Below are 27,321 nucleotides of genomic sequence, written 5' to 3'. Positions count from 1 at the left end.
CAGCGATGAGAGTCGCTTCTGCCTTGGTGCCAATGATGGTCGTATGCGTGTTTGGCGCCGTGCAGGTGAGCGCCACAATCAGGACTGCATACGACCGAGGCACACAGGGCCAACACCCGGCATCATGGTGTGGGGAGCGATCTCCTACACTGGCCGTACACCACTGGTGATCGTCGAGGGGACACTGAATAGTGCACGGTACATCCAAACCGTCATCGAACCCATCGTTCTTCCATTCCTAGACCGGCAAGGGAACTTGCTGTTCCAACAGGACAATGCACGTCCGCATGTATCCCGTGCCACCCAACGTGCTCTAGAAGGTGTAAGTCAACTACCCTGGCCAGCAAGATCTCCGGATCTGTCCCCCATTGAGAATGTTTGGGACTGGATGAAGCGTCGTCTCACGCGGTCTGCACGTCCAGCACGAATGCTGGTCCAACTGAGGCGCCAGGTGGAAATGGCATGGCAAGCCGTTCCACAGGACTACATCCAGCATCTCTACGATCGTCTCCATGGGAGAATAGCAGCCTGCATTGCTGCGAAAGGTGGATATACACTGTACTAGTGCCGACATTGTGCATGCTCTGTTGCCTGTGTCTATGTGCCTGTGGTTCTGTCAGTGTGATCATGTGATGTATCTGACCCCAGGAATGTGTCAAAAAAGTTTCCCCTTCCTGGGGCAATGAATTCACCGTGTTCTTATTTCAATTTCCAGGAGTGTACAACTACAGAAATCCGTAATTATTGATACATGTTCAATTACCCGAAAGTTCTTAAATGCAATTTAACGTATACCGTACAGTTAAAAGGAAGTGACGCTTGATCAGGGTCTGCGTCACTTTCCATTTTTGACCAGACATAGCGTCTGAGAAAAGAAAGAAAGAAATAGTAATAATAGTTCCTTCTATTATTATAATTATTGTCCATCCAACAGTTTATTTTTATTCCAGAGACATTTCCTTTGTTTCTATTTGCGAAGCATTCTCAGGTGCCTGTATACATGTTTCTTGCATGCAAGCAATAAATGTGTTACCAGATGTAGCACTATTTTACAGTTTTTACGTTTTTCTTTCATTGTTGGGTAAGAAACAACTTCTTGAGTTGCAAGTTTCATAATGTTAAATTTCTGTTTGATTCTCCTTACAATTTTTGGGATATTGTTATCACATGTGTCGCCCTGAAACTGTGACTGATTATCCTGCGCACATTAAGATGTCCAATTTTCGGCTTCTCCGAGCACATTTCACCTAAACAGTTCACTTTCACAGTGGCTAAAACGTGAGCAGCTTGTGCTTCTTTACTGCTTATAGCGTTGTCAACTCTCGCTGGGTGTTTCTCGGTCACTTTTTGTTTGTGTTGTGGCACCTGTAAGCATGCTGATATTTCCCTTTGAAACATGGCTGTTAAAAGGTAAATGTACAAGAATATAGTCATCATAAGACAGCCAACCGGCTTCAAACAAAATTTTTCTTCAACTTGGTTTCGACACCGACTACTGATGTCTTCATCAGAAAAGCCAAATAAATACTTTAAAAGATTATATAACTATTAACATAGAGAAAATCCAAGAATACATGGTTAACATACCGAACAGGTTTATGATGGAATTGTAATCATATGTAGTAACATACCAACACATTTACGAGCAAAATGCTCTCACCGTATAAAATATTTCATAAGAAGTTAAGTTTACAAAATAGATCATACAATTCGCCAGATTTCGGCAGTATAAACAATCCTTACAACTACCTAGCAAAGTTTCTTCATATCAAGTTACAAAAAAAATCTTGTCTTTCGAAATAATTATTCAATTTGCAACAGTCAAAATCCCGTTAATAAAATAAAGGATCTACGTTGAGATCGAGCGAGGTGGCGCAGTGGTTAGCACACTGGACTCGCATTCGGGAGGACGACGGTTCAATCCCTTCCCCGGCCATCCTGATTTAGGTTTTCCGTGATTTCCCTAAATCGCTTCAGGCAAATGCCGGGATGGTTCCTTTGAAAGGGCACGGCCGATTTCCTTCCCCATCCTTCCCTCACCCGAGCTTGCGCTCCGTCTCTAATGACCTCGTTGTCGACGGGACGTTAAACACTAATCTCCTCCTCCTCCTACGATGAGATCAAAATATCAGACTGCTATCGTTCGATACTAAAAATCTTTACTCAAACGTACCTGCATAGGCAATTTTAGATATTATAGAAAAAAAATTTTGTGTTTGCAAAAAAGGGATTTCTGGTGAGCATATTGACTTCATGAATTTAATGCAAATTGTAGTCCAATATAACTATTTTGATTGCAATGGACAGTTGTGTCAGCATTCCGACGGTCTTGCAGTTGGTTATCCATTAGCTAGTATTCTTGCAAACATGTTCATAAATTCCTCAGAAGAAAAAGTTTTTAAAAATTTATCAGCCGTCATTGTAGCTGTTCTTTCATACTCCAGATATGTATATGACGCTTTTATTATTTGCAGAGGGCCTAATGACGGCACTGATCATCTTCAAACCCATTAACGTAGTTCAAGAAGATGTTACTTTCACATGTGAGCTCTAAAACGAATTCAGTCACTTAAATTATATGGATCTAACATTAAGAATAGTTGATAACAAAATTTCTTTCAAAATTTTTCGGAAACATAGCTACACTGATCAGATAGTGCCGTCCTGTTCAGCACATCCTCATTCTCACAAAAATAGCCTTTTTTCATTGTTCCGTCCATAGAGCTGTTTCTGCTCCTTCGTCTGATGAAAATCTCGATGCTGATAACTTGATTAAACATTGCAGTCAATAATGGATACGAACCAACAACACTGGTCAATGTTTACAAAAGTAACTTTGGTGAACAGTTAAACCACCAGCTCCGTCCCACAGGGCCGGCGACTTGCCTCCTCAGTCCCACATAAGCTGCCGGCCGACTCTCGAAGATGTCAGCTGCAAAAATGCTCCGCGAAGCTATTTTAATAATCACTCACCATAGCAGAACATAGCCACTTGAGTTAGCCAATTGCTACTAATGCCAATGACACCTGCTGTTAAGATGCTGGGTGTCACAGGTGCTTCCAGAAGTTGCTTTCCAACGTATGTTGGGCAACACGAGCCATCATGTACAGTCACACGCGTTTAACGTAGCCATGCACGCTCTGGGCACAACCCATTTGGGAAGATTAGGGAAAGACCGGCCTGTTTCAAAAATTGGAGGAAGCGGTCTTCCCCCAGATATCGCAAACTGGCTGTACCGTAAAGGGGCGATAACACAGGCGCGGCCAGGAGTGTGGAACTGAGAAATGTTATAAAAACCCACTTTTTGTAAGTTACTTAAACTGCATTTGGATTTTATACGCACTTCACACCAGTTTCTACAGTAAGTTTCTGTGAAGGCAGCTAGAACACGAAATATTACGGAATTAAAGTAAAAGGTTTAAGAATAAGTAATGCAGTCAAAGGAAAGTGCGCTTATAAAAGCCGAACAGAGCGAATTGTGAAAGGGCAGTTGTATTCGATTACGATCTCAGGTATTCAACACATGACGACTTCTTTTTAAAATATGTAGACATGAGGAACAAATAAAGTAAGCACATCATATTAGTAACAAAAGTGTTTTGAAACTACAGCAATCTAAATTTATAAACTTGTTATGTATGCAAAATTTTTTGAGAAACATCACTGATGATACGTGATGCAAACATCTACATCTACATACACTCCTGGAAATGGAAAAAAGAACACATTGACACCGGTGTGTCAGACCCACCATACTTGCTCCGGACACTACGAGAGGGCTGTACAAGCAATGATCACACGCACGGCATAGCGGACACACCAGGAACCGCGGTGTTGGCCGTCGAATGGCGCTAGCTGCGCAGCATTTGTGCACCGCCGCCGTCAGTGTCAGCCAGTTTGCCGTGGCATACGGAGCTCCATCGCAGTCTTTAACACTGGTAGCATGCCGCGACAGCGTGGACGTGAACCGTATGTGCAGTTGACGGACTTTGAGCGAGGGCGTATAGTGGGCATGCGGGAGGCCGGGTGGACGTACCGCCGAATTGCTCAACACGTGGGGCGTGAGGTCTCCACAGTACATCGATGTTGTCGCCAGTGGTCGGCGGAAGGTGCACGTGCCCGTCGACCTGGGACCGGACCGCAGCGACGCACGGATGCACGCCAAGAGCGTAGGATCCTACGCAGTGCCTTAGGGGACCGCACCGCCACTTCCCAGCAAATTAGGGACACTGTTGCTCCTGGGGTATCGGCGAGGACCATTCGCAACCGTCTCCATGAAGCTGGGCTACGGTCCCGCACACCGTTAGGCCGTCTTCTGCTCACGCCCCAACATCGTGCAGCCCGCCTCCAGTGGTGTCGCGACAGGCGTGAATGGAGGGACGAATGGAGACATGTCGTCTTCAGCGATGAGAGTCGCTTCTGCCTTGGTGCCAATGATGGTCGTATGCGTGTTTGGCGCCGTGCAGGTGAGCGCCACAATCAGGACTGCATACGACCGAGGCACACAGGGCCAACACCCGGCATCATGGTGTGGGGAGCGATCTCCTACACTGGCCGCACACCACTGGTGATCGTCGAGGGGACACTGAATAGTGCACAGTACATCCAAACCGTCATCGAACCCATCGTTCTACCATTCCTAGACCGGCAAGGGAACTTGCTGTTCCAACAGGACAATGCACGTCCGCATGTATCCCGTGCCACCCAACGTGCTCTAGAAGGTGTAAGTCAACTACCCTGGCCAGCAAGATCTCCGGATCTGTCCCCCATTGAGCATGTTTGGGACTGGATGAAGCGTCGTCTCACGCGGTCTGCACGTCCAGCACGAACGCTGGTCCAACTGAGGCGCCAGGTGGAAGTGGCATGGCAAGCCGTTCCACAGGACTACATCCAGCATCTCTACGATCGTCTCCATGGGAGAATAGCAGCCTGCATTGCTGCGAAAGGTGGATATACACTGTACTAGTGCCGACATTGTGCATGCTCTGTTGCCTGTGTCTATGTGCCTGTGGTTCTGTCAGTGTGATCATGTGATGTATCTGACCCCAGGAATGTGTCAATAAAGTTTCCCCTTCCTGGGACAATGAATTCACGGTGTTCTTATTTCAATTTCCAGGAGTGTATATGCTCCACGAGCCACTGAGAACGGAGCCAAGGCAGGCAGTACATCGTACCTACCTTATCGGTATTTCTTCCCATTCCATTCACTTATTGTAGGGAGGGGGGGGGGATTGACTGCCTGTATGCCTCCTTAAGAGCCCTTATCTCTCTCATCTCATTCTCATGTTCCCTATACAGTACAAAATGAGGTGGTAGCAAAATGGTTGCACAGTCTTCCATGAATGTAGTTTCTCTAAATTTCCCCTTGCATACCTGCAACAGTTTCGTGTGGGCTACACCGCCCTTTTACGGTCCACCACCGCGTCTTTGAATGTTCGATGCTTATTGTCATGCAGACTTCTAAAGGACTCCACACACTGAAGCAGTAGTGTAGAATCGTTTGCATTAGCATCTAAATGTTCTCAGCTGCGGAGAATGTGGCCGAGGTAGAGTTTGGCAAGCAGCAACACAAGCAGTACAAACTCTGGCTCTCTGCGGGCGGCCATTATCTTCCTCAAATGTAAGCCCAGGCTGGCTTACTATGAAGGGCAACGAAACGAGGCGTAGAATACCTTTGACGTACCGCTGTGCTGTGAGGGTGTCGTGGATGACAACCAAAGGGGTCCTGCCATTAATAGAAATGGGACACCCTACAATCACTCCTGGTTGTCGGGCTATATGCCAGATCTCACCACAGTGACGAGTCCTTGGCATGCAATCTCATTGACTAGCGCAGAACTGTATCCAGTCAATAGTCCCGCTGCGAAGAGAGCCCGGAAGACCAGCGATTACGTAACTGGAAACGCCCAAGACAGCGGTGGAATACCAACCCGACCGTCGCCCGCCACATGACCAGACAACCAGGATCGGTGATCTGGGGTGTTACTTCTGTTAAGAGCAGGAGCGGTACGGCAACGATATTATGCGCCCCGTTTTGTTGCCCTTCATGAAAGCGCATCTTGGGCTTACATTTCAGCAATATAATGCCCGCCCGCACACGGTGAGAGTTCCTATTGCTTGTCTTCGTGCTTGCTAAACACTAACTTGGCCAGCAAGGTCGCTGGATCTCTCCCCAATTAAGAAAGTTTGGAGCATTATGAGCTTGGCTCTCCAACCAGCTCCGAATTTTGACCATCTATGGGGCCATTCGGAGAGAATGTGGCGCAATGTCCGTGAGTAGGACATTGAACAGCTTTATTAATGAATGGTAAGAGGAATAACTGCTTGCATAGGCCTAAGGGCCAGAGGTGGACCAACGCGTTATGGGCTTGCTCAATGTATGAAGCTCTTTGTCTTGAATAAATCACCCAAATTTATGAAATTGTAATCATTTGTTTGTCTGCAGAGGTACCTCACATGTACTAATTTCCGTCCCACTCGGATAATTACTTCGTGGTGCGCCGGTATTGTTTGTGTTTATAGGACTGCTTTGCTGAAGATGATCACTACTCTTGTAATAAAATGCATTATTTTACAATTGTGTGCATGTGTTTGTTAAAAAAAGGGGACTTCTGCAGTTCCTTTAAGTTCCTGCAGTTCCACCTACTAACTTTACAGTGTGCTTGAGCCACGGAAAACCAAATGATGTGCGAGATGTTTGTGGAGGCCGTGAGTGCAGCAGGTGGTGTGTGCCGGCAGGTACTGGACGGCGGAGCGGCCGCGCGCCGGCTCGTCGGGCAGCCACAGCTACGCGGCGGCGCGCAGGGCGTGCCGGGAGCGCGGCGTGCTCTTCGAAGACGCCGACTTCCCGGCGACGGCGCGCTCCATCTCGCCCAGCAAGAAGACCGCGCCGCACCCCATAGTCTGGCTGCGGCCCACGGTGAGTCGCCGCTGCCCGTCTAGCGCCCAAATGACTAGCTCCAATAAGGAATTTTTATTATGAAAACTCTTAAACCATTTTAAATAAAACAACATTCTACATCTTTATTCTTCATTAATTGACAAACTGGCATCGCCCAGGTGTTCATTTTGGCAATATTCTATCAGAAAAAAACAAGAAATGAACCTTGTTTGTAGTCTACTATCGAAAAAATTTTACACTGCAGAGCCAAAGAAACTTGTACAACTGCCTAATATCATGAAAGCACCCACGAGCACACAGAAGTGCCGCAACATGATGTGGGATGGAATCGACTGATGTCTTAAGTAGTGCTGGAGGGAATTGACATCTGAATCCTGCAGGGCTGTCCATAAATCAGTAAGAGTATTGGTGGGGAGGAGACCTATTCTGAACAGCACATCGGAAGGCATCCCAGATATGTTCAATAATGTTCATGTCTGGGAGTATGATGGCCAGCGGAAGTGTTTAAACTCAGAAGAGTGTTCCTGGAGCCACTCTCTATCAATTATGGACTTTTGGGGTTTCGCGTTGTACTGCTGGGAACGCCCAAGTCCATCGGAATGCACAATGGACATGAATGGATGCAGCTGATCAGACAGGATGCTTACTTACGTGTCATCAGAGGCGTATCTAGATGTGTCAGATGTCCCATATCACTCCATTTGCACACTCCCCACACCATTACAGAGCCTCCACCAGCTTGAATAGTTCCTCCTAACATGTATGATCCATGGATTCATGAGTTTGTCTCCACACCCATACACGTCCACCCGCTCGATACAATTTGAAACGAGATTCGTCCGACCAGGGAACATGTTTCCAGTAATCAGCAGTCCAATGTCGGTGTTGACGGGCCCAGGCGGGACGTAAAGCTTCGTGTCATGCGTGCAGTCGTCAAGGGCACACGAGAGGGCCTCCGGCTCCGACAGCCCATATCGATAATTCTTTCGTCGAATGGTTCGCACGCTGACACTTGTTGATGGCCCAGCGTTGAAATCTGCAGTAATTTGCGGAAGGCTTGCACTTCTGTCACGTTGAACGATTCTCTTCATTCGTCGTTGGTCCAGTTCTCGCAGGATCTCTTTTCGGCCGCAGCGATGTCAGGGATTTGATGTTTTACCGGATTCCTGACGTTCACGGTGCACTTGTGAAATGGTCGTGCGGGAATATCCCCAATTCATCGCTACCTCGGAGAAGCTGTGTGTCATCGCTCGTGCGCAGACTATAACTCCACGTTCAAATTCACTTAAATCTTGGCAACCTGCCATTGAAGCAAACAGTAACCGATCTAACAACTGCACCGCACACTTGTTGTCTTATCTAGGCGTTGCCGACAGCAGCGCCGCATTATGCCCATTTACGCATCTCTGCGTCTGAATACGCAAGCCTATACTAGTTCTTTTGGCGCTTCAGTGTATTTCCACATATTCTGGAAAACATATTTGAAATTATGAAACAGTCGTACAAAGAAATATGAGTAATGTACAAGTGCATGGGACACTATCCTGGACAGTGTCTCTACACAGTGTGTGGACGCAGTTCCTACGCTCGTCTTCAAAGCGATTTTGTGCACTTCTCTGTGGCAACGCCTCGTCATTGCTCTACAGGCGGCTACTGTTTTCGCCTACAGCCGTTTGCACTTCGCAGTCGAAAGATGTCAAAAGTGCTGCAAGTCGCTCGTGGTCGTGCGGTAGCGTTCTCGCTTCCCCCGCCCGGGTTCCCGGGTTCGATTCCCGACGGGGTTAGGGATTTTCTCTGCCTCGTGATGACTGGGTGTTGTGTGCTGTCCTTAGGTTAGTTACGTTTAAGTAGTTCTAAGTTCTAGGGGACTGATGACCATAGATGTTAAGTCCCATAGTGCTCAGAGCCTTTTTTTTTTTTTTTTTTTTTGCTGCAAGTCGTCGTGGATTTCCTTACGTTGACTCGACCGTAGCAGTTTCGTAGTAATAAAGAAGAAACTTATTAAAACTTTGTGCATGATGAGGCATTGTTTTCACACATTTCACTGTTTTATGTATCTTGCACTATGTGTAATACAATGCTATATTTGTGTAGGTTCATTAAAGGGCATGTGTGCATACTGCCTACAAAATGTGTTGCGAATACAGATAGTAGCAAAGATGTAATTAACTTGAACGTCATACATAATGCGGCAGTTTTTCAAACATCTCAGTGTTTATGACGCCATATCTTGTGAATTGTGTGTAGTACCATGATACAATTTCGTGGGTGCGTTTAACGGCATACTTGGATACTCTCTGAGAAATTAATTGCGAATAGAGTTAATAGTACAGAAGTAATAAATTTAAACATAATGCATGATGCGGCAGTTTTTCACTCATGTCAATGTTTATGACATCATATCTCTTGAATGTGATAGGTAGGTGGTTCTTGCCGCACAGCAATTGTCGCCTGACAGTAGGGGATATGTGGACCAGCCTCGATTCAAATCAGTCCTGTTGTGTAGGAGATGCGGGACACACACAAACATACGCACACTCGTAGCTTCATACATACATCCATTTTTATAATATTATGGGTAGCTGCGTATTTATTTCCCAACATAGCCGGTCACTCACTCACTCCAACCCTCAAATACCTTGGTCTCACCCTCGACACATTTCTCTCAACAGTGACCGTTTCTTGAAACACTCACTGTAGAATGTTTGACTTCGTGACGGAGCCACGACCTTAGCTCTGCCTGGACAGCTTCATCACTATCAAAGTGAAGTCCTCGAAGGTGCTCTTTATGTTTTGGGTTCAAATGGTACAAATGGCTCTGAGCACTATGGGACTTAACAGCGATGGTCATCAGTCCCCTAGAACTTAGAACTACTTAAACCTAAGGATATCACACAACACCCAGTCATCACGAGGCAGAGAAAATCCCTGACCCCGCCGGGAATCGAACCCGGGAACCCGGGCGTGGGAAGCGAGAACGCTACCGCACGACCACGAGCTGCGGACTATGTATTGGGAACAGGTCAATATCGGATGGGGCCAAGTCGGGATTGTATGGGAGATAATCGATGACAGTGAATCCAAGACGTTGGACTGTTGCAGGTGTCGTAGTCTCGTGCGTGTTTTGGCATTGTCATGTTGGAAACTACAGGGCTTCGTGTGTGGACGGATTCTTCCAATTTGAAACTCGATTGCAGCACGCTGTTTCTCACGCACCGACATAGTTACGTTGCATACCAGTATGTTACACGCTACAGTTCGGAGCCCTGTAGCGACAGAGGGCTGCAAATACACAGACATGTAACATAAAGCTGGAGACTGTTAATAACGTTTGTTTTATTTAAAAAGCTTTTAAGAATTGCCAAACAAAAATTCGGGAGTGTTTCTTTTCTCCACGCCATCGTAGCAATAACCAAATTGCATGCAGTCTATTCGGAAATGCACATCTTTAATATTAAAATCTCCTATTGGCTAACATTCGGTAGTGTCTTCCTCCACCCCGTGCATTGCAACGTGCCTGGATTCTCCTCTGAACGCTGTTCACAAGGTCTTCGGGACGTTGCTGCACAAAGCCAGTCCTCCCTGTCTAGGCGGGCTTCCTAGGGTCAATAGTATGTGAGAGGACTATTGCAAACACGCGCTGTCAGTTTCATCTAGTCTCAAGCACGCTCAGTAGTGTTCAATCGGGTTATTGTAGCACGTGGCATTAAATTTGGTTGATTGTTGACATCTAGAGGATGTTATTCACGAGAGGCGTGACGTACGTTGGTGAATCATCTTGCTGAAAGACAAACTCATCGCCGAAACATCGACTGTAGGTTTGGACAGTTAGTTGGAAGATCCCGTTCCGTTACTGCATTACTCTAGACACCGACGGGAGAACCTGTCACGTTCTAACAAGGAGAGTTTTGTATTTATTGTACATGAAGCTCAAATCTCAAATATCTGTATCCTAAAGCAGTCAGATACAAGTCTACAAAATTCTCGACTAAATCTACTTCGAAGTTTTCTGTACTTTTTTAATATCCTGGAACACCGCCATTCATTTTGATGGACCACGTGGCTCTTTGGTAGAATATGCATCTGCCATGTGGGCGGCACAGGTTCCATTCCTGGACGTGGAAAAATTTTAAACAGACAGACCTACGAACATCTCCTTCAAGAGTAAAATATATAAATATGAAAAAATAAATTTGTCACGTTCCTTTAGAATTTAAAGACTCTTTATAATCAACCTTTTATAAAAGATCGACACGTATACATCTATATGACTACTCTGCAATTCACAGTTAAGTGCCTGGAGGAGGGTTCTACGGACTATTCTTCTGCCGCTTCACTCTCTAACAGTGCGTGGGAAAAATGAACGTGTACAAGCACTGATTTCTCTGATTTTATTACGATGATCATTTTCGCATTGAAAGGAGAAACTTAGATATTGAAGTTTCGTGAAAATACCTCGCAGCAACAAAGAACGCCTTTTTTGTAATTACAGCCACCGCAACTCGCTTATCATGTCTGTGACACTCTTTCCCTATTTCGCCCGATAGAAAATGAGCTGGCCTTCTTTGCAGTTTTCCGATGGGCTCTGTCAATAGTATCTGGTAATGGAACCATAACTGACAGCAGTCCCCTAGCAGGGTAGGACAAGCGCAGCGTAGGCAGTCCTTTTAGTAGACCTATCGCATCTGTGCTGCCAATACATCGCAGTCTTAACTTTCCCCAAAGCATTATCCATGAGATGTCCCAATTTAAGTTGTTCGCAACTGAATTTCTGAGTGTTTAGTTCAAATGGTAGCCTCTAGATTTGCGTGATTTATCGTGTAACTGAATTTAACTTTTTTATGTTAATTTTCATATAGATGACCTTAACCTTTTCCTTATTCAAAAACAATTGTCACTTTTGCACCAAGCATATATCACGTTTGTCATCTTGCAATAAGTTTCAGATGACTTTAGTAAACGGTAAACGTCAGCATGACCTGCAGAGGGTGTAAGACGCCTGCTCTTACATCGTTTAGGGTCTAAGAGATTAGGAACCGCAGAGGGCCTGTAATAATTCCTTTAACAAAGGACTTACGACTTCGCAATGAAACCTGGAATTTTGTATGTTATTTGTAATCAGAAATAAGATGTACATTTTCATTAAAAGCACTCCGTCTGCAGGCCACAAGTGGCCCACCGGGATCATCCGACCGCCGTGTCTTCCTCAGCTGAGGATGCGGATAGGACGGGCGTGTGGTCAGCACACTGCTCTCCCGGTCGTTATGATGGTTTTCTTTGACCGGAGCCGCAACTATTCGGCCGAGTACCTCCTCAGTTGGCATCAAGAGGCTGAGTGCTCCCCGAAAAATGGCAACAGCGCATGGCGGACCGGATGGTCACCCATCCAAGTGCCGGCCAAGCCCGACAGCGCTTAACTTCGATGATCTGACGGGAACCGGTGTAGCCACTGCGGCAAGGCCGTTGCCACATTTTCATTAAAATTGACAGTTATTTATGTGTTAATTAGCATGTATATGATTTATTTTATACTTAAAAGGCTTAGGTATTCGAACTGAACAATAAAATTAATGAGGGAAACGAGACTGTAACCAGCGCTGTGGCGATAAGTAGTGTCGATTGATACCGATTCCTTTCCGTCTTTATGTACAGGGTGTCTCACAAAGAGGTTTACATTGTTTGAATTTTAATAACTGAGGAGGTGTTACGAGTGACCTGGTCCAGTCGTCATTATATAGTGGTCTCGCGACTAGTGTCTGTAGGCATTCATTTGTTTTTCTTTTGTTTATTCTTGTTGCTAGTAACTACACGTCAATAACTACACTGGAAAATTGTCCTCGTAGCAAAGAAAATGTATTTTCAAGTGTAATTGAAAATTTGAAAATGAAGAGATGATGGCGGGCATAGTTTGATACTGCGACCATCACGTGTAATAACAAAGAAATTACGTGACTGATTTGAATGGGAAGGTACCGTGCGTGATATGAAGACAGAATGATGCGGAGGGAAGATATCAGCGGCATATGAAAGAGGGGTGGACGCAGTGGTACAAGCTTTCATAAGATCCCCAAAGAAGTCCATTCGGCGAGCTGCACTTGAATCCCTATGTTACGGAAGAACGAACTGTTAATCTTCCTGGGTTATCAGTTTAGTGTGGCGTGTCAGTCAGAGGATTTTTAGGGCCATTCTTTTTTTGAAGGGACAGCGACAGGTCTAAAGTACCTTACCATGCTGCAAGAACGAATGGTACCAGCTGTTCACCAACTGTACCGAGATGAAGATTGTTTTTTTCCCGACAAGACGGTGCACCGTCACATTACCATCGCGACGTGCGGCAATTCCTGGATGAAACATTTGTTCAGAGGTAGATAGGCCGACGAGGAAGTGTTGAGATACCACCCAGATCTACCGATCCAGCGCCGTTAGACTCCTTTCTGTGAGGAACCCTGAATGACACCGTCTACGCTACAAGGCCACGTACCCTGCATGACATGAGAGGGGTGACTGTGACTGCCTGTGAATCCATTCGAGTGGAAACCACAACACGTGTGTGCCGATCTGTTCCAAAGCGTTGCAGACGCTTTACTGCTGGCGATCGAGGACATTTTGAATTTCTCAACAGTGAAACATCATCAGTAACGCAGTGACCATCTGTGAATTAAAAATTCATAGTTTTTGTTATTTTGTTCGAGTTATTAAACAGTGTAAATCCCTTTGTGGATCACCCTGTATTGTAGAACACACACTTTTGTTTGACATGTTAATAGGGCCATTAATCGTACCAGATGTACGTCCCCGGTAGCTGCGTGGTCAGCGCGACAGAATGTCAATCCTACGGGCCCGAGTTAGATTCCCGGCTGAGTCGGAGATTTTCTCCGCTCAGGGACTGGGTGTTGTGTTGTCCTAATCATCATCATTTCATCCCCATCGACGAGCAAGTCGCCTAAGTGGCGTCAAATCGAAAGACTTGCACCCGGCGAACGGTCTACCCGACGGGAGGCCCTAGTCACACGACATTTACTTATCGTACCAGATACTTGAGTTCTGAACATCACGTACCATAAATTTAGAAAAAAGAATTAGAAAAATCCAATTTCTGTGTGCTCTGCTTGCTTGAGATGTTGTTCAGGAATGTTGACAGACTGTATACAAATCACAATATCCCGCTTGCTATTGGAGAGAAAGTTAACTCTGCTGAACCGTGCTGGGAATACAGGTTTACTTTCACCTCTACAACACAGCTATTTCTTTCCTGTGGTAAAAAGCATAAGGAATCTGTTCCCAGATATGTGAGTGATTGGAAGACTTAAGTAATAGAACCCAGTAAAATGCCATGGACGGCAATTGTCCATCGGAGACAAGGGAATTGTCAAGTGTGTTGCAAAGACAGAGTTGTCCTGTCACAAATACCACGAACTATGCTAGACATGAAGGTGGTGAGCATTTCAGTTAATTCTAAAATTAAAATTAAAATTTAGAAAAAAATTGGTACTATTTATAAAAAAAACAAGAAACATCGAATGTACCCCTGGCATCCACTAATATTCTCAGCAAACTTGAGTTAAAAATCACATAGCGCCAGAAAACACTCCTAAATCGTTTAATGACGGTATTGTCTACAGGATAGTACCGTAGCTGGAGTACTGTAATTTTGGTGACTTATCTCCTGCTTTCATATCCTCAAAGGCGAATCGCCTGGCATGTGAATATTAGATGTCTGAAATTACTCGCATTATTTAAATACCTAGTGGCAACGCTGTAAAGTGGATGATCCTGCCGGATAGCCGGGCGTGCTAAGACGCTTCTTCCGGAATTTGGTTAGGCGCGGCGGCTGCGGATCGAAACAGCCCGGGTCGGTGTGCTGGCCAGTCTCGATGTGGTTTTTAGGCGGTTTCCCACGTCACTTTAGGTGAACACCGAGCAGATACCCACTTCTCGGCTCACTTCCAGGATCAGCAAACATTTCGAAAACGTTCTCGCACTTTCATACTTTCAACACCAAACGCAGACAGATGGGGTACACAAATTCCGGCGCTGGCGCAAGGGGTGGTGGAAGCAGGTGGAAGGCGGTGGCAACGGGAGGAAAATCTGGCCACTTTGTACCACTTACACTGCCGTATTCAGATTAGCGTACCGACCGCGTGAAGACGCTGGATAAGGGCATTAAAGAAGAAGATGAAAAAAATAAATTCCTCTGCACACTGTTAACCCTCTATTGCATGGTGTTGTCATTTAGTAAAAAACTGTAAATTTAATTATAATGTTAAGGAAACAACTGGTGTGTGCATGATGTTGTTGTCTGGCAGCACACATAGTCTGACTGGATCGATCTCGACTATGTTTAGCGTCATTATGTTGTCAGAAACAGCTCAAAATCGATTATCTTTGCTGAAGGTTGAGCGTACGAAGGAAGGAGCTGAAAGAAAGAATGAATTATTTCTGCCAGTTGATCACATCTAGTTAAAAGTTTAAGGTACGTAAAATGCTGCTCAATCATAGGGCAGATTATATGTCCATGTCTCTGCACTTGAACTATTAAAAATTAGTATACTGAATAAATCAAAATTTCTGCGTTGATCGTGTTATATTTATTTCGTGTGTCAGACCCCACTACAAAATTTCACTGAAATTGGTTTCTTTAAAAATTCATGCAGTAGAGCGTTCAGAAAGGCCCAAGCATAGGTAATAGATTCCCAGATGTGTGAGTGACGCCGCTCGGGACAGACGTGCGGTCCTGGGCGCCTTGCACGGTTCTCGCGGCTTCTCCCGTCGGAGGTCAGGGTCCTCCCTCGGGCATGGGTGTGCGTGTTGTCCTTAGCGTAAGTTAGTTTACGAGTAGGTGTGAAGGCCTAGGGACCGATGACGTCAGCAGTTTGGTCCCATAGGAACTTACCACAAATTTCCAAAATTATGTGAGTGACTCAAAGACCTTTTAATTAATAGAAGCCAGTACATTGTCCTGGACGGCGAGTGTTCATCGGAGACAAGGCTACTGCCAGGAGTGCCGCAGGGAAGAGCGATAGCACTGCTGCTGTTCTCTGTATATAAACGATCTGAGAATGGATTGAGAATCAGTCTACAAATTTTTACTGATGACGCTGTAATCTATGAGAAAGCCTCGTCGTCGAGTTACCGTAGAGCGATGGAGGATGACAGTCACAATTTCTACTTGGTATGGAGAATGGCAGTACGCTCCAAGTGTGGCTTGTCTATAAGAGAGACCGAATATATCGAGCTAGATCGACCCATATTAGAGTATTGCCCGAGTGTTTCCCATACCCACCAGCTCGGCTTAAATGAAGAAGTGGAAGCAATTCAGCTGCGTGCTACTACTTTTTTTACGAGTGGGTTGGATTGACACTCTGGAGGCAAGACGATGTTCTTTCGCGAAAAGCTATTGAGAACATTTAGAGAAACACCATTTTTCGGCTGACAGCAGAACAATTCTGCTATCGTCAAGGTACATCTCACGTAAGGACCGCGAAAACAAGATAAAGGAAATTAGGACTCGAACGGAGGCATGTAGGGAGTCGTTTTCCCCTCCCTCCATTTGCGAGGGGCACAGGAAAGGAAATGCCTAGCAGTGGTATGTCGTATGGCGGCTTGCAGAGTGTCTGTAGAAACTGACGTAGATGAACAAGTGAAGGTGATAGTAACGCCAGACAGTGGTGGGCTTAGATTGATTGGAGAGGTCTGGGAAAGCGGAGTATTTCTGTTATGGACCCACGCACTGTGCTTGGGGTGCTTATGAAGTCGACTTGTTGAAAGATGTCAGACACTCTCACCCTGTTTCGTAACAGTGAGTTACAGTCTCTACGAAAATATAGCAGTGATGCCCAGGGAACTTACATAATAGCCATTTCACGAAATGCGGCTATGTTAACGAATAACTTAAAAAAAAGAGGTATTTCGGGTAGAGCACAGTAGATCAGAATACTTAGCACTCTCCACCACACACACGGAGCGAGGTGGCGCAGTGGTTAGCACACTGGACTCGCATTCGGGAGGACGACGGTTCAATCCCGTGTCCGGCCATCCTGATTTGGGTTTTCCGTGATTTCCCTAAATCACTCCAGGCAAATGCCGGGATGGTTCCTTTGAAAGGGCATTGCCGATTTACTTCCCCGTCCTTCCCTACTCCCATGAGGCCGATGACCTCGCTGTTTGGTCTCTTCCCCCAAAACAATTCAATCCAATCCAATCCACCACACACCATACAATGCTTCACTAGGTGTATTGTTGAATGTTACATGCGTTATTCGCTAAGTCTTTCATAGGCGTGCCTCATAATCAATGACAGGAAAACACACTACGTGACATGCAATTCTATTTAAATTGTGGGATATTCAACACTAAGTATGCTAAGACTGGTAATGGTCCGAAGGCGTAGCTACTAACACTTTACTTTTTTAAAAATTTCTCGTATTATTACCTGTTTACTCTTTCCATTCAATGGAGTACATACTTTGTCTATAACAACAAGAAGAAATGGAGGAGTAACATCGAACAAACAGTGCGAGGAGACTTGCAAACATATGAAGAAAGTTTAGAAGAGGAGACGTAATTAACGTATTTGGTCATTTTATGCTAAATGGAACTGTGTGCAAGATGTTTATTGATTTCCCGGGCTTACAAGAGAGTTTTTAGACTTCATTTGCTAAGTGGAGGACATGGAATTGAGCCTTGTAGCTGTGACCCTCACTCAATACATGCTTAGCGGATGTGAAGCAGGTTTTTTTTTTCATCACATACCGTTAAATTTTAGAGCCGTTGGATTTGAGTGTGATACCTATAACAAGTATGTAAGCCGAAAACCGGCTGACGAAATAAATTAATATTGTAGAAAATTCACAGCGTTGTGCTTTTTATTTATAATTATGAAGTTTTGTACCAAAAATCGAGGTGAGTAAGATGCGAAAATTGTTATTTCATCAGTCAAGGGTTCACTTATATAAACTAGGAAAAAATTTAGTGGGCGAAGATAAGAATTATGATCTACTCAGGTGTACAGAAATAGTCTTGATATACTGTGATGGAATGCTATTGTAAAGAAAGAGCTAACTGTCGAGTCTCATTAATGGATGCTGTTCAATACAGATACGATTTCTCCTACCTGTACCCAGAGACGAAACTATGTGTTGAGAAGATGAAAACATCCTTTGCGACAAAGGAGACACCCAAAATTCCCTTCTTAAAAATGAAGTTGCTGATTTATGGTCATTGTACTTACATATTTAACTATCCAGCGAGAGAGGGGGGAGGGTGATTTATTCCACCTCGATCGTTGTCTCCTCCGAGAAAGTCTTTCAGGGCCCACAGCGAACTAATTGTCCGAATTACGTTTTAATCCTAAAAAATAAAAATTATTATGAGAGTTGCATGCAGGTAATTGCTCGGGCGCAGATAAGCAGAAGAGGTTAACTTGAGAAGGCTGTACATCTATTGCCGGAATGGTTTGCAAGTCATCGCCTGGTGAGATTATAGAATTCTGAGAATGTCAGCAGCGCACTGCACCGCAGCACTATCATCACGTGACCCTGATGTGCTGATATATTTGCCTGTTCGATCGCTGCTGAGCTGTGCTCCGACTACGCGGAAGCCCTCGCGGCGGAATGGGAAGGCGGCACGTCCCGTCGGAACGTTGCATTACAGATTACTCAAAACAGGAATGATTCTAGTACACTACCCTTCCCGTCTCTCTGCGTAGCCTTATTAGCGAAGGCTAATTATGATCGGCGATCAGGCAAACTGGTATATTGCTTTTCAAGTTAATCAAGGAGAGAAGTTAATCATTGGGAAGGCGGTTAATCACGCTGAGGCAGGAAAGCGATGGTGCTGGCAGCGGCGGCTTTGAGCAAAGGCTGGGAGCGCGCCGTTCCTTCGACCTACGGTTGCCCTGCGTTACGTCGCGCGCAGTTCGCAGACTCGAGGCACGTAGGTGCGGCGTCTCTTGGGACGATTAAAAAATATCAGTATACACTTTGTGTACTTTAACGTTGCCGCCTCTCCTCAACACGGAAACGGGTGGAGGAACTCAACAAGAAATTGAAAGGAGTGAACAAAATCACGTGATTGCAAAGCTACGTCGGTCTGCAATAAATTGAAGTGTAGTCCATGTATCATCTTATGCTGATAAAATACGAGAGGAAACGCAGATGGAAAAATAACTTTTGCAATTGTATGTGACGTCAGTTGTGTGTTCAGCGCAAATAGCATCCCTGTCCACATTTTTAATGTGGGTGCAGAACGTGTGAGAGACATAGTTATACTCTGCTGCACCAGGGCAGAACACAGTTTCGGAAACCGTCCACCCACCTGGTGTCTTCTAAAGACGTCCTTGTCCATGCACAGAAGTAGCACTCAGGTAGTATATTCGTGTTTCTTGATGTGACACTGTAGGAAACTTTCCAGTTAGTGACTAAGATTCTATAAGCTACTAAATGTAGAGCTGACTTTCATAAAGGATGCCATTGCCTCATAATTGACGAATCATGTAGCAGGCAAAGCCATTACCTACTTAAGAATCATGTAACAAACTTCATATAACGACACTCGTAACACAGTTCAAGCACGTAACAATCAGAATCCATGTTTACAAAATACTTTGCATACACTGCAATCTCGTATCGGACCTATTTACACTGGTCCTCTATGTATTGCTCACCGAGTCGCGAATCGTTAGGATAATTCTATGTAAGGCGCACAACTAAGATGTTTATCGTGTGGCGTCCTACCAGGAACCGTACTGTCCAGCCGCTCAACTCAGACTTTCTCTCTCCACCCTCCGAACTCGACTCGTCACCCCGAAACACTTCGCCTGGTGCGTGCTGATGGCATGGACCGAAAGCACACAAAGTGTTTCGTTTGTATTTCTTAATTTTTAATGAGACGCCCGCTAAACCCACTGGGCAGAACAGGTGACTAGGTTTGTGGAAAGGGCCAGATGAGGTTGCGGTCAGTTTCACATTAAAATTGTAATTTATTATTATCTATTTACACATTTACAACCAAAGAGGCACATAGCCGAACCTTTAGAACTGTGAGTTTCAAAAGGCAATTATTTCACGGCTGAAGGCCTCCAAATAAGAAATCTTAAAGCAACAAGAAGAATCTCAAGTGGTAAAAACATACAGTTAAAATTGCAAATAAAATAATTAACATATATATACACAGTGAGACTGAGAGCTTCAGGGCAAGAGTGAATAGACAAACATAAAAAAGATGCAATAGAAACGGCTGAAGGCCCACAGTAAGTTTTTCAAGATTTTAAAAAATAAATTACCATAACCTTTCAAAGGCAGAAGGGTGCAATGATTTTTTTTCTTTTTTTAGAACAAGGCATTGGCTACGATAGATTATAAACAGACAATTAAACACCGGTGAGAAGGACAATAAAGAAAATGGCACTCAGAAGCCTCCAGGGAGGTGGGTCTGCCCTCGTTCACTTAGGTGATCCGTCGGAACCCAACCAGGGGACCGACCGACAAAACGACTTGCTTGCCACCAATCGGTACATGAGAACTCAAACACAAAAGGCTACGAACGTGATTATCCACAATGAAATATGTATTAGCTGTCAAAACTATACACCATGTTGGACAGCGACAACAGGTGAGGACACGACGCTGCCTGAAATTACGTTAGTGGCCAGGGCAGGTAACCGGAACACTAACGGCCACAAGGCAGAAAATTCCGCTGGTACACTTGAATTTGAAATACGGTAATATAGTTAACTTCACCCAAAAGGAACATCGCCTGAATTTACTTCAGTGTCCAGGGCAGGTAACCAACACACTAACGGCCACAAGGCAGAAAATTCCGTTGGTGCGCTTGAATTGTAGCCAACGAATATAGTTAATTGCACCGCATGTGGGCTAAATTTCAACAATAGAAACATTCGGTGTTGCTCACAGGAAAACCTCCCCGACAGCGAACCACCGAAACGAACCACACAACATGTATGGACTCATCTTTGACGTCCTGGGTCGGTGAACCACGAAGCTCGTAGCGCTCGGACAGCTCCACACACGCTCCGACACTGCGCAGGGACCGCCAGCGGATCCATCCGACTCCCCTCAGAAAGCCGACAACATGTAAAAGTCGTCAGTGGAAATAACGCCAACCACACACACAACCTGACAAGCATTTGCACGGAGACCTGAACGATACCTAACAGTAACCAAGCACGCACGAGAGCAAATCGGGAGTCGATGCATATACATATACACACACACACACACACACACACACACACACACACACACACACACACACAGCCGACTCATGAACCATCGGCGAGCCAAAACGCGTCGTCCAGTAGGACGACCGACCGACGATCCACCAAGACCGTGGCCCGGCTCAAGTGATGTGTGGCGGCAATGGTCGGGCGAGCCATGTCGATGCAGACCTCACTGCTGCTCCAATGCGACTGCACTAGGGCCGCATTGCAACTGCCTGACTGGCATGTCCGGACTGCACTCCAGACGTGTTCCAACTGATTGGCAGACCCGGACCCCCGACCCCAAACTTCCTTACGGCAGACAACGACCGGGAAGTAATAGCAGTCGAGCAAAGATACTACGAGAGAGGATATATCGATACGCGCTGCTAGCAACGGTCACGGTCAGCCTAAGCAGCAACTCAGTGACAGCAGTACTTTAAATTAACGTACTGAGGTGGAAGTACGTTAAAACAGGGTGTAAAATACATGATGGCGGGAACACGAGCCACGCACGGCTTACTTAGTACAAGAATAGTTACACAAAAGTTGTTATGGAAAGTAACTTAATATACGTTCTAAGCCAAAAAAGAAGATACAAAAAAAAGAGGCATCAAGAAGGAATTATCCGAATGGTATGGAAACTAGCACATGTAATGTAAATGTACAGACAAACAAATTAATTACAATTTCAGAAAAACTTCACAATTTATTCGAGTGAAAGAGCTTGACAAATTACGCGAGTCACTAACGCGTTAGTCCACCTCTCGCCCTTCTGTAAGCAGTTATTCCGGCTGACAGAGTTGTTGCATGTCCTCCTGAGGGATATCGTGCCACATTCTGTTCAGTTGGCGCGTTATACCGCCAAGATCCCGAGCTGGTTGGAGGGCCCTGTCCACAGAGCGCCAAACGTTCTCAATAAGTGAGGAACTCTCGCCGTGTGCGGGTGGGCACTATCTTGCTGAAATGTAAGCACAGGATGGCTTGACTACGAAGGGCAACAGCACAAGGCGTAGAATATCGTTGATGTACTGCTGTACTGTGAGGGTGCCGTGGATGACTACCAAAGAGGTCCTGCTATAAAAGGACCTGGCACTATCAATTGTGTCTGTCCGCCCGTATGGCAGGCGCTACTCGGGTTGGTATTCCACAGCTGTGAGTGTCATATCCAGACACGTCCTCGACTTGGAATCTCATTGACTGGAGTAGAAGTGTCTTCTCTCATGATCCCCGCTTCGGATAGAGCCCGGAAGACCAGTGAAAGCGTGTCTGGAAACGCCCAAGACAGCGGTGGGGTACCAAAATGACTGTCGCCAGCCATACGGTCCGACAACCAGAAGTGTTGTTCTGAGGTGTTATTTCTTTTCGTAGTAGGACCCCTGTGGTTTCATCCATATCGCTCTTACAGCACAACTTCACGTCAGTGATATTATATGCGTCGTTTTGCTGCCCTACATGGCAAGCCATCCTGGATTTACATTTCAGCAAGATAATGCCCGCCCGCACACGGCGAGAGCTCTTGCCGATTGTCTTCGTGAGTGCCAAACGACAGCTTGGCCAGTAATGTCGCCGGATTGCTCCACAACTGAGAATGTATGAAGCATTATGGGCAGTGGCCTCCAACTAGCTGGGGATGTTGACTATCTAACCCGTCAGTTGCACAGAATTTGGCATGGCATTCCTCAGGCAGACTGACTCTGTTAATCAATGGTAACCTAAGGAACTTCTTGAACATGCCTAAGTGTCAGATGTGAACCAACGTGTTGTTGACTTGCTCAATTTGTGAAGTCCTCTCTATTGAATAAATCGTCCAGTACTTCAGATGTACTGATTTCTGCCCCATTCGGATAATTTCTTCCTGATGCTTCGTATTTTAAATTTTTTGCCCTACAGTGTATTTTATGACAGTTTTATATTGAGAGTATCGCCTCTACGATCGATAGTAAAACCTCTATTATTTATAAACTAACATAAATAAATGAAAATATGCGTGGACTCCACTCCCATTTTGCATCAGACGTCAGGTAACCTATTTTAGTTACGAAATGAGGCTTGGAAGTAAATATTTTGGCTCCCAGAGCTAGAAATTTTACAATCTGTCAACCTTGTAATCACTTCATCATAAAAATTAGAATATGATTTTTCTGTGATGGATATTTTACAGGCTCAACAACTGACAGCGTTTCATATTTTTATGCTGGTCGACGCTGAATAATGTGACTGCCGCATGAATAAAATGAGGATTTCAGATCAGCGAAACCCTGTCCTCAGACGGTGGTATTCTGGTGTTTAGACAAGATTATACTGTCAGACAAAAAAAGTAAAGGTATAATGCCCACCAGAGTGAATTGTGCAGTATCCGGATGTGGCAGTTATGCAGACCTAAGGCAGCGGCTACACACCCACCAGGACAGTGCCGCGAAACGGCATCAAGAAGGTGCTGACCCTCTCGCCAATGGAGAAAGCGGGCAGCGCCACACCCCCAGGCAGACAGAGACAGGGTTCAGCGCCCCCTGTCAACCCTGATTTAACCAGCCATCAGGTGCTGGTCGGCCGAGAATTCTAGAGCATCAGAACTCAGTAACAGAGAAACTATACGCAGCCTGTGTTCTGCGAGTAGTAATAGTGAAAAGCACTTGCATATAGGAGGCAGAGGAGCAAGTCAAGTTATGGTTCTCTTCTTTTTAGAAATGTGTTATTTTAATCAACATGTGATATGTACAGACATGTGATATGTACAGATCATTTTGGATTCCTACCACCGGCCATCACAACTTCTCTGCTTCCTTGTGTGGCTCGATGCTGATTCCCACAGTAGCCGACACAAAAACAGTGGCCCGATGTTGGACTGCATGGGAACTTGAGAGCTGGAATACTCGTCATCAAAGTTACTTTAGGCCACTTCTGACCACCACAAGGGAAGATCGCCATTATTGTGCAGCAAGACAATCGTAGCCCCATCACATCTGTCATCCCGCACCATTCGTTCAAGACTAGCCACAGCTGGACAAGTGAATTACCGTCCCACCCGTAGGCTGGAGTTAACCCCACAACACAAACGGCTGCGTTTGGATTGGTGTTAGTACCAGGAGGCACATAACTGCTGAGGAATGGCGTAGCATTGTGTTCAGTCATGAATCGCGGTTCTGCATTAAGCCAGATCTTCATCGGCGGCGAGTATGGCGGCGAACGTGCTTCTGCTGGCGTCATGGTACTGGTCCTCTTAGGCGACATGATCGTGAGGCTATTTTTGAACACGAAATTAATCGTCCGTACATGCACGTGCCTCCAAGGACTGTCTGCGTGGTTTTGAGGTACTCCCGTGCGTAGCACGACCGCCAAAACTCCCTGATAGAACATGTGTGGAGCCATTTCGGATGTCAACTTCGTCTCAGTGCCAGTGTCTAGGGTATCAAGGACCAGTCACAAAAGTTGTGGCTCACCTTGCCTCGGGAGGCGATACAACAGCATTAAGAAACCCTTCTCAACCGAAACAGTGCACGCCTCCAGATCAGAGAGGGTGGGAGGTCGTACTGCCACATACTCTGTACATTTGACTCGATTTTCTAATCACTGAATTAATATCACAAACCCGCTCAACCAGTCAAGTTTCATGTAGTTCCCTCCTGCGCTTCTACGTGCTTCACTCGCTCGTCAGGAAGTGTGTTTCTGAGCTTGTATAAAAAACAAGGATGTGCGAAATTTATGAGGATCTGTAGTACGATAGGATCATCTCCATTCTGTATCGCGAAAGAAAGAGAGACACGTAATGGATAATGTCAACCATTATAGAATATATAGTGAAGTCTGAAGCTGTTGATTAAAATGAAAAAAAAAGAAGAAACGTACAATTTTGCGTCTTCCACATAGATTTCTCCTGCCTTATGATGATTGTTTAATTGTCGAAACGCGTAGTGGATGAAGTACAACCTTCCGTCTTACCCAGAATTATTTCTTTTTTTAATTATGTAGCAAATGTTATGGAATTAACATTCTATAGGAGATGTGTATATTCGAGCTTCTAAGTATAAACTGGCCATACTAACGCAGTAAGAAAATCGTTACCTGAGGTGAAGACACGAAATTGTTTTATACTTTGGCCTCTGTCTATGAAATATTAAATTGCATACGATATTATTTGCTGTGACGGGTTGTCACGATTGTATTGTTTCTTAACAAGTGGTAAATGATATGATTGTTGCTCGCGTAAAAGGTAAGAATTGAGATATGTTTACAGTCAAAATGAACACAATCTTTGCTCCTACAACTTCTTCGTTGCTGCAGTTCTGTGTCGGAGCGTAGGTACATTCATACGCAATGATACAACTAGTCCAACATTTACGATGAAATAGATTGTCAAACACAACTCACGACCCGTCCTCGCAGCTCGGGCTGTGTGCCGGGCCGGGATTCGAGCTCGGGGCCTCTGCCGTTGGCGGGCAGGTGCTCTACCGACTGAGCTACCCAAGCACGACTCACTACTCTTTCCATCTGCCAGGAAATCTCAAATCACATTTCATTCTCGAAATAGACTATCATTGGTAATTCAACCGGAAGCACTGTTCAGTAGAAACGCATTCTCGTACACTGTTCATTCAGTCGATACTCTTTCTCGTAGCACTGTGCAAAAACAAAATCCAAAAACATATACGAGAACTTGCATTTTAACCTGAAGAGTCTAATGGTTGTCCTTAACTCTGTACTCTTCTCGCTGCTTGCTTTCGACTACGCGATGACAGGGACGCAGCCTGGCGTGGTAGTGCCCCCGCCACCGCGTGTCGTTTTACTTCAGGACAAGCCGCAGCAGAAGGCGGCGCGGAGAACTTCTGCGGGCGTGTCTTGTTACTTCCGTCTCACTCACGTGCCCAGCGGTGCTCCGATAGCAAGCAATATCTTTGTGGTGTCGATAGCAGGCTACAGCGCTACTCCTATCGATTACGCCACATTATGTTCAAAAATAAATGATAAAAAGTATTTCATTTTTATCACAACAAGAAGAACAGCTTGTTAACATCAATCGTATTTCATGGTCACTCAAAAAGATATTTCATTCTTGTAGCTACAATATATCAGAGTTGATAATGTCCTGGGGCCAGTTGCAGTTTTAAGAATAGTAAGTCACAGTGCTACTATTTTGTTAGACGTACTTCTCTGTGTAACACTTCGCCATTTATCTTTCGAAAACTGTCACAGCGTGGATGCTAATGTATCCGAGGCTCGTTTTCTTCGTCTTCTTCGCTTGTGCCTTGCAGGGAAAGGCTGTGCCCCCCGACTCGCCACAGTTAACGAACGAAAGCACGCGCCATTGCGTAAACCGACTACACAGTCCTGGGGCGCTGCACCAGCCCGCGCCTGGAGATTCCGGCCCCAGATAGTCCTCACGCACAGCTCCGTCCGCCGGAGAACGTGTGCTCTGGCTTATTTCCATAATTAAATCTCGCTCGAGTGATTCACGTTGCCGTAAGCAAACGTCGACCTGTCCTTCATGACGTATTGCCGTAGTTAGTGAGCCTCTTTTTAAAGTACACACCAACAACCCATTCGACGAAGGAGAAAGGCTGTTTGTACATGAGATCGCCGCCAACATGAAAGTCAAAAAATAAGTGGTTCATTTCCTGAAGGAAGGGCGTCCTTGAAGGTCACGTAATAAACCTGACAGCGCTTCAGGGCGAAATGTAGACTACCGCCTATTTGCTGTTTATTTGCATTTTCCAAAGAGCCTTCTAACGTTATTCTCCGTACCTGTGTGTCTTTTCACTAAGACGCATTTTTGTCATTTCTAACCTAAGTGTCACACCGTACATTATGATGTCTGACAGTGTTCCTTAAAACCGTCGTTGAACCATTCATCCAGACTACAATTTGTTTTCCTCCCATAGGCGACGATAATTTAAGAGCAGATTTTCAGGGCCAAGGAAAATAGAACTCATGGCAAAAGTAGACAGATTAAAAACAGTCTAGGTTATATGCAAAACACCTCCACTGTGTCAGATAGTCACATGATATCAGAATTGAGAAAACAGATAAATTTATCACTCTGAACAATACAAGGAAAAAGATAGATTGCTATTTACCTTGAAGACGACACGTTAAATGCGGACAGGCACAATTAAAAGACACTTACACATTAGCTCTCGACCACAGCCATGGACTGAAAAACAAACACACATCATTCATACACACAAGCACACCTCACACACA

At 45.2% G+C, this 27,321-nt stretch overlaps 1 protein-coding gene across 1 annotated transcript in view; it reads left to right on the top strand.

Moving 5' to 3' along the window:
• The window catches only part of LOC126457894 (calpain-9-like), a 1,049,120-nt gene that overhangs the window by 782,794 nt on the left and 239,005 nt on the right, over positions 1 to 27,321 (top strand). Inside the window, exon 3 of the mRNA XM_050094564.1 lies at positions 6,740 to 6,920. Coding sequence (XP_049950521.1) covers positions 6,740 to 6,920 — 181 coding nt within the window. The remainder of the gene's footprint in view (positions 1 to 6,739; positions 6,921 to 27,321) is intronic.

Source organism: Schistocerca serialis, chromosome 2 (genome assembly GCF_023864345.2).
Source record: "Schistocerca serialis cubense isolate TAMUIC-IGC-003099 chromosome 2, iqSchSeri2.2, whole genome shotgun sequence".
NCBI classification, from domain to species: domain Eukaryota; kingdom Metazoa; phylum Arthropoda; class Insecta; order Orthoptera; family Acrididae; genus Schistocerca; species Schistocerca serialis.
The sequence above is the reverse complement of the archived record's forward strand: the minus strand, read 5'-3'. Positions and strand labels throughout refer to the sequence as shown.